The sequence below is a fragment of the Arachis duranensis genome, chromosome 2, assembly GCF_000817695.3.
Source record: "Arachis duranensis cultivar V14167 chromosome 2, aradu.V14167.gnm2.J7QH, whole genome shotgun sequence".
NCBI lineage: Eukaryota > Viridiplantae > Streptophyta > Magnoliopsida > Fabales > Fabaceae > Arachis > Arachis duranensis.
In genome coordinates, this window is record NC_029773.3 from 11,467,599 (window position 1) to 11,476,755 (window position 9,157).

Consider the following 9,157-nt stretch of genomic DNA (forward strand, 5'->3'; position numbering starts at 1 on the left):
ACTTAACGTAAACGAGATAAGTAATCCCACCTATTTTCGTAATAATTTTTAAAATTGTTTATTTAAGTAAATAAATTATTTATTTAATTTATTTAAATAAAAAAATCCTCCTTTACGAGTACAACATTAATTTAAATTTTATGTGATTAATTTTGTGAATGGTCAAATTTTACATGGTTAGAAATGACTATTTACTCCTGGCTTGATACAAAAATTTAATTTTAATGTACCGTTAATACAAAATAGATTTACACATACATCAAATCATGTCATACTACATCATCAAAAATACTATTATTTTTGTTAACTTCGTAAATAATCATCTAAATAAATAAATATGATTACATAACTGTATAAAATATTTTATACTATCAATATATTAAAATTAAATTCTTGATTCAGAAACTAACAAAATTTATTATTTTTTACTAATATTTTTTGTTATTAGTCTAATTTTTTTAGTCTAATAATCCAATATTTTTAATTCGTATTTTTAACAAAAATTCTCCACATAGAAACTTGGCAAACAATTAAATTTCTCATTGTATCTTCAAACTTTATTTTGATTAGCCAAATAAATTATTGATTTAATATTTCATAGTACAATTTATTTATTTATCTTTTTTTCTTTCATTTACTAACAAACAAATCAAATGCCGTTGGTTTCAACGGTTACTCGATCCACCGGCGCGGGACATGCATGTCACTCCGCGCCTTATTCTTCATCCCCGTATTTTCTATTTTTTGTTAATTATTTATTTATTTTATTCTATTTTTTCCCAAACGAAAAAAGATATACATATTCTTTTCCATATATGATCAGAAATTGCCTCTATTCCTCATCTCCCTCCTTCTCCTGAAGTTGCAGAAACAGGTAAAACACTTTTCTCCGTTTTCAATTCCGTATATGATTTTTTATTTCATCCTGTTAATTTTTGTAATTATTTTGCATAGCAATCATAATTTTCGGTGCAGAATTTCCCTCTTGAAATTCGTGCCTCTTGAATTTATTTTGCTTGTTGTGTTCCACAATTATTTTATATATTTATGATGATAATTTAATTTTCGGTTGCTAGTTGATATAATGTGTGATGGTTGGGTTTGGTTTGAATTCGTTCAACGGTTTGTGTTTGTGGCTATTCCCCAATTATTAAATAGGTAATGATTAATCAGTTGGAAGAGGAAGAGTGCATTTCATTTTCATCATTTAATTTCTTTTAATTCAACCTGCATTTTTGTTCCTATTTATTTGTTTGTTTTGATTGTTGGTGTCATTATCTGAGGAGTTTTGGGGATTTTTGTTGTTGCTCAATTTAATTAATGTTATTGTTATTGTTGATTTGTTGTTGTGATTGTGCTGTCTCTGATTATGATCATGTCTGAAAAACTTGTTAATAGTTAAATGTTTGTGTCAATTTAATGCATTTATCTTAATTTGATTAACTTCTCATGATGGCCATTTTTTGCTTCTTTGTTTATATGTAGCCTTCTAGCCCTAGCTCCTTGAGATTTATGATAACATAGATTCATAAATTTTGGGTTGAGTTGGGTGGCTGTATCTGAGGAACGCATATCTTCTCTATGAATCTGTTGGATTTGTAGAGAAATTCGTGCGGCGGAGTTGGCAGCAGTTAGTGGAAGCAGAACTTCATTCGGCAGAACAATGGGGGTGCATGGAGCAACCCTTCTTACATCTGCAGTTTGTGAGTGGTTCTTGATCTTTCTGCTGTTTTTCGAATCCGCGCTATCATATTTCCTTGCAAGGTTTGCAAGGTATTGCCATTTGCAATTCCCTTGTTTGCTATGCACTAGGCTGGATCGTTTCTTTGGTAAAGATAAGCAGGAGTTCTATCAGAACCTGTTTTGCACCGACCACAGATCCGAACTAGCATCTCTGGCTTCATATCATGCTCATGGGAAGATTGCAGATGGAAAAAGAATGTGTGATGATTGTCTTCTGTCATGCACTACCAGCACTAAACCGAACATGAAATCTCACAAGTTGTTGGTTGGTAAATTGGGAATGGTTAATGGTGGTTCTAGTTCCCAAAGCCCGTCTCTATCCAAAGACTCGCTAAATGGCGCTAAGGGGCCGAGTACGTGCACTGGCTGCGACAAGCTTTGCAAGTCAGAGCAAAATGCCCTGAGATCTATCCAACTGAAATCACCTAAGAGAACTTTTATTAAGCCACCATACATTCCTTTGCCACAAGTGCCAAGGCAAAGCCGTTCAAATCACCGGGATAATTTGAAGAAAACAAAGGGCCAATCTTCAGGATCAGAAGATAAGCGTTCTCATCGTCAACCATCTCGTGTGGTGTACAATGAGCCGAAAATTTATTCTGATTCTGAGTCTGATTTTCCTTTTTCTGATGATGATGTAGCTAGTGTATTACCTGGCCATACATCTCGATTTAAACCAGTAGTTCCCCCAAGACATGTTCTAAGAGGTTTGAATCTTCCAAATCCCAATATTAGTTCCCCCAAAGCCATGCCGTCACGTCCGGATTCATCTGAGGAACCTAAGATTAGCAAGCACCATGATGTCCCGGAAGAAATTAATTTGAAGCCAGAAAATCAATCTAGTTCCGAGCTGCCTGAGCTCATCTCACTAGACGATGTTCCGTCATCACCTAACGCAGAGAAAATTCCTCGTAGAGAATCTGATGGTGTGAAAACAACTTCTCCTTCTCAGAATTCTCTTCCCACTTCCATATCCGAGCTTATGACTTTGGATGGCATTGCAGCATCACTAAATAAATGTAAACTTTTCTCCTTGTGTGTCTGTTTTTTCAATTGAAAATTTAATCTAACATTTGATTTCTTAAATGTTGCCAGCTGAAGATGTTACAAAATCAAGTGGTGTGGAGCTTGCAACCGAAGAGGATAGGAAAGACACAAAGAAGATTGATACAAGACAAAAAGCATCTGGGGAAACTGATAAAGTGGTAAGTGATTCTTCTCCTTTAAGCCATACTCAAGAGAACTCAAACAACATGAGTCAGTCTCCTGTCTCCACCAAAGAAAACGTCACAGCTAGTGGGTCTGATAACTCAGAGGTTTTAGCGAACCATGTCCAGTCCACCGAGAGACACGTTGAGGCCTCGGATTCAAATGAAGTTAAGCCACCTTCAAGTTCATCCTCGGTAGGATCTGATTTTGAATATCTGGATGGAAGCAAAGTTAATGAAATTGAAGGGGAGTCTATTATTGATCAATTGAAGCGACAAATTGAGTATGACAAAAAATGCTTGGAGGCCTTGCAAAAGGAACTGGAGGAAGAAAGAAATGCTTCTGCCATTGCCACAAATCAAACAATGAATATGATTACCAGGTTGCAGGAGGAGAAGGCAGCACTGCAAATGGAAGCTCTGCAATATCTAAGAATGATGGAAGAGCAAGCAGAATATGATAGAGATGAATTGGACAAAGTTAACGATCTACTGACGGAAAAGGAAAAAGAGCTACAAGATTTAGAAGCAGAGCTGGAATTTTATAGGGAGAACTGGCCAGAGGAGCCTATGGTCCAAATTTCTAATTTGAAGGTAGAAAATGTTGCAGAACAAAAAACTGCCACAGATATCACAAATGCTGTAACCATTTCCGGTTCAAAGCTGACCAAGGTATCCAAAATCCGTGATGAAGATCCCGTTGGTGCAACCTCCTCACCTTTAGACTTTGAAGAGGAAAAGCAATGCATTTTGAATCGCTTGAAAAGCTTGCAAAATAGGCTTAAAGAACTTTATGGTAATGAGGTTTCCTCTGAAAAGATTGAAGGAAAAAAACTGGATCAACAAGGATCTTCTAATGGTGAAGAAGAAATTGATTCATCCATGCAGAAAAATGTTAATAATATGTCTAATGGAAATCATACCGATAAGGATGGCTCAGCTTCTTTAGATAGTGATGATTGTTCTCATAGTAATGGGAACAATCATTCCAGGAAAGAAGTCGAATTGGATGCTCTGGAAAATGAAATATCAGACCTTAGTGAAAGGTTGGAAGCAATCGAATTTAATCATAATCTTCTTGAGCATATATTTAATTCTCTTCGAAGCGGAGATGACGGGAAGCAATTTATTCAAGATTTAGCTATTCAATTGCGCGACATAAGGAAAATTGGGATTAGATCAAGATGGTAAGCATCTAAACAGAAATTTTTGTATGATCCATGTTCATCTCAACGTGAATGATATGAAGTATAAACCAACTGAGATTCTTCTCAATTAGCTCTGAATGTTAATATAGACTTTTAAATTTTTTTTTAACCTGCTGCATGATTTGGCATGAATATAATGATAGAATCTTCGTATAAATGGATTCAAATGATGATGCTTAATTTATAAGTAAAACTAGTGCCTTGAAATCTATAGCATTAGTTTTGATTGTATTGTTTGATATCCTAAATTCGTAATCAGTTTCTTCGTTTTAACAATTTTTGCATATTGCAGATGTATGCTGGATAATCGTGGAGAATCAGCATAATAAATAAATAAGCTTTGTAGTCTATACCCATACAATGGGCAAAGATGATAGAACCAAAAAAATATACTTTTCTCTTTGATTTGCCTGCATATTGCAGCACAGGCATCAACACAGATTGTACAATAGGATTAGTAAACTTTGTCTTATCCTTCTTTAATTATGGGTGGTCTTTGTTTCTTTTTCTTTTTTTTTTTTCTGGCCCTTTGTGTTGTTATGCTAACTTGGGTTAGAGTTTCGAGTTTAGTCCCGGTGTATTTTATAAGGTTCATGAGTAAGTTTTTGTGTCTTTATAAGTTATACGATGGAAAACAATTGTTACCTAACTCCTATGTTTCAACATTTTTAAAATTTCACCAAATATTTATTGGTTATAGAGAAGTTATGTCCCCAAATCTGTAGTAACGCTGCTACTTTTCATGGGGTTGTTACCCTTGGAATATATTTGCGACATATAGTGTCTTGGCAAGAGTAAGATCCGGCATGGTTAAAAAAAGAAAAATGATAGAGATTAATACTTTTTGTCTTATTTTTGTTTTACATTCGAACTAATACTTGTCAATTCTCTACTTTTTAATACTAAAAATGTTGGTCTTCTAGTGTTTCCTAAATTAAATAAGATTGTAGTACTTCATAAGAACTAAATACCTAAAAAAACAAGAGTAATATTCGAAGTTACAAGTTGAGATAATCTCTAACTAACTTCACATGTCAGAGAGTGCAACTTCTAACAGAACTAATAAAAAACTAACCTACCTCTATGATGATGTGCTTAACTAACTTAAATAACTCCTCTTAAATAATGGAGATCACCATAGTTTTTGTTGTTGGTTCTTGGTACGAAAGATGCGTCATAACTCATAAGAGACAAGCACAGTAATGGTTTGGGATTTTTGTGGATGAGCAAAATCTCGATCCGATCCGCATTAAACTCATTGGATCTAATATCTGCAATTTTTTATGTTCGGATTCGATTCGATATTTCGATCCGCACATACGTGGATTAGATCGAATTTGATATTGGATATATTCGCAAAATAAAAAATATATTAAAAAGCTTATTTCTATAAAAAATGAAATAAAATCCCATTTTCACCCTAGGCCCTTTTTTTACTTTTTTTTTACATATTTATTCTTAAAATATTATTAAACCAATTTTTTAAATAACAAAAATAAAATAATACAATATATATAAATAATAAATATTAATCGAAATTAAACATAAATACAACATATATTATTTATTATTTGTAAGGATCGATAGGTATGTAGATCAAAATTATGGCTATAGATATGATATCTGAGATCCGATCTGATTAGAGTGTAGATTGATCTACTCATTTTATAGATCAAATAATATATATAAACATAAATACTCAAATCTACGTATATGATCTATGAACGCCCTGTTAATGGCTTGTCCTTATCCATTTATTCCAAAAACTCTTATAATAAATCTCCAGTCCTCAACATTAATTCGGTAAACGATTCCATTAGAGCATCAATACTCATGAACAAGACATGAGCACTTCAACTTTCCAAACTATAGCGTTTTTTTATTCTTTTTCTAAGGAATATTCAAGATTAATTCTGATCTTAATAACTTTTGTATAAGATAAATTAATCTCTAATAAAAGAATAACAACTTGATTCTTGACAATATTAAACAAATTATCCTCTAATATTTCTTAAAAATGATAATATAAATTAGTTTCTAAATTTAGAAAATATTATAGTTTCTAATATAAATTAGTTGCAGGATTAAATTAATTAAAATTTAAAAAATTAATAAGAGACAGATTTATTTATTTATTTTGTTAGAAACTAACTTTTCTTAATATTATAAAGCATCATAAATTAATTTATCAATATTTTTATTTAAAACTAATACGTTGGATAAGAAAATTGTTAATAATTATTTGAGTTTTTTCCCTCCTTTTGTGCCTATCTTTTTGAGGTGTCATGGTGTATATAAATAAAGAGCGAATTGAACAATTATGTATAGTGTTGACTACTGTCTGTGTGGTGGGGGTTTGTCTTGTTTTTACCTACATGAATATGTAATAGTTTTGAGTGTTGAGTACTATTGGGTGTTGTGTCATGTGTGGGAGGGTTTTATGTATATAAAGACCAATTACCAAACCAGCAATAATAAGAATAAGGAAAGAAAAAGAAAAGGATAATCATTAATGAGCTTTTTATATTGTGACTTGTGTACTGGTTTTTCAAATTTCAATCAACATTAAGAAGAAAAATTTTACAAAAACGTGCAAATTCGGAGAGATGGGATATCAATAGTGTCATGCACTTTGGAGGGTCATGACACGAGGCCATAATGTGTCTTGTTTATTTTTGTTCATTTTTTATCCATTATATATACTAAAAATGAAAAATGGCTAAAATGTTTTAATATGAGTCAGGTTAAAATATGATGTTTTAAGTATATTGTCTTTTTTATTTTTTTACAAAATATAGGAACTTTTTTTTTAATTTGTGGATAAAATTTGTGCGAAAAAATTTGTGCACATCACTATACATACGCCAGTATCTAAAAAAAGAAAAATATTAAAAAATTATTAAAATTTATTATTATTTAATTATTAATTAAATGTTTTAATTTTATTTTTTTAATTTAATAATTTAATAATATATTTTAATTATCTTTTTTAATATTAATAATTAAATAATAACTGAAAATAATAAATTTTAATAATATTCTAGCCTTTCTAAACAAAATCGAACCCACCAACTTCTATGAAAAGAAATAGCAGCCACTGATTTCTATGGGCCGATAATTGTACAATTCATGACTCTACTATCAATCTATCATGATCTTGCATTACACACATCCATGCATTTTTTTAGAAATAATTTCCGATATATAATAGTCTCGTAAATTAAAATGTCTAAAATTCAGCCTTGTTTGTTGCATTGGATTATACTTGTATAAATAACTGAAAGCGACTGAATAATTGGAATTTGGAAATGTGTCGAAATTCATGGGGCTTTGTTTGGTCGGCAATAAAATTTGCGGCACTTATCTTCTTCACGTGTCTCAATTTCTCGGAATGGAGTTTATACTTTATAATGGTTACTATATATGTATAGGATTTATCATAGCACTTATTTACAAGAGAGATCTCTTATGTATACCTACCTATATTGGGAAGGAAAATAAGATAGAAATTTATAAATGAATTTTTTTTTTAGTTTTCCATAGAGAGTAACAAATACAGAGTTCAATCAGTTCATTAAAGCTTTTGTAAGAGAATTATCAATTTATTATATTTATTTTCAATTTTTTATATAAATAAAAATATATATTATTTTTGTGTAGATATAGTTTTTAGGTATAATTTATCTCTTACAATATTATGGTATATCTTTTTTTATAATGAATATAAAGATACTTACAACAATATTCTCAACATTCAAGATAATATATGTAAATTTCGTGTGACATTTTTTTAGATAAAAAAAACGTACCTCCTTTTCTTTTTATGAAATTCTTTTATAGAAAAATGAAACTAAGTCGTTGTACTATGATTAGTTATCAGTATTTTATTAATTGCAGTAATGCGGTCGATTATTGTACTTTATAATCGACTTATAATGTTAAAAAGAATTTATTTAGAATTCCACCTTATTATTGCTTTTGACTGAGTTAGAATGTAAGGATCATTTTTTTTATTAAAAAAACTCAACATATACAATAAGATGGAACAGTTAAAAAATACAAAATTATTAGATAACGAAACAAAAAATTATGTAGTCATTTTTGACATTATTAGCAACTAGAAGGATTAAAATCAATCCATTTTTTATAATTTTTAATTGATTTGTTGATAACTTCCATAACACTTGCTTTTTGATTCTTAAATAGTATTTCAAATGATAGCACAAAAAATAATCAATTACTTATTGCGTTCATTCTTTCTAGCAGGAGTCTCTACCCAATTCTTGAAGTGTTGTTTAATTATTCCTAAAATAGATCATTATTTCTTATAAACGAACAATCAAACATATCACACTTGTCAAGTAAACTCACATCTCAGAAATAAATGATAAACATTCTCTAATTTTTAATTTTATAATATAGTTATTAGCACAAAATTTTGACTGATTACAAAATTTGACCATAATAAAATAGAATATCAATTACACCATATGTGATATGAGTCGAGTTGAAAAAAATATAGATCGAAATTTGTTGATCGCATGTGGTTTAATTTAGTAGCACGATACATTACGTGCTTGGAGACCAAAATAAAAGAAACGACTTGGGATGATAAACTTGGATGATAAAATTGTGGTGGACTGTGAGAGACCGAGAAAAAAAACAAGGGTGAAGATAGATAATGAAAAAAGAAAAAATACTCAGTAATTTAATATTGTGGTCTATAAATAAGAAAAACATAAATAGAGCTTGAGATTTTAATCTGAATACTTTATAGTTATATTAAAATTCTGCAAATTTTCAATCATACTGATATAACAGAAGATTATGGAGTATCTAGGATAAACTTTTATTTTATTTTATTTTATTTTATTTTTTTACATAATTTTTTTACTTTTTTACTTCAAGCTTTTTACTTTAATTTTTTTTCTTTAAGAAATTTACTCCTTTTCAATTTTAATTTTATTTTTTTATCTATTTAAATCTTTATTTATTTTA

General features: G+C 30.2%; 1 protein-coding gene across 2 annotated transcripts; it reads left to right on the forward strand.

Moving 5' to 3' along the window:
• Positions 1–820: 820 nt before the first annotated feature.
• LOC107473442 (myosin-binding protein 3-like) lies at positions 821–4,645 on the forward strand. Of its 2 annotated transcripts, XM_016092994.3 has the most exons (4): positions 821–874; positions 1,486–2,762; positions 2,839–4,138; positions 4,452–4,645. In XM_016092994.3, coding segments are annotated over exons 2-4 (2,400 nt in total). In that variant the 5' UTR covers positions 821–874; positions 1,486–1,663; the 3' UTR covers positions 4,453–4,645. The 2 variants fall into 2 exon arrangements, with proteins under 2 accessions (XP_015948480.1, XP_052112868.1); XM_052256908.1 differs by lacking the exon at positions 4,452–4,645 and having other exon boundaries at positions 2,839–4,265.
• The last annotated feature ends 4,512 nt before the right edge of the window (positions 4,646–9,157 follow it).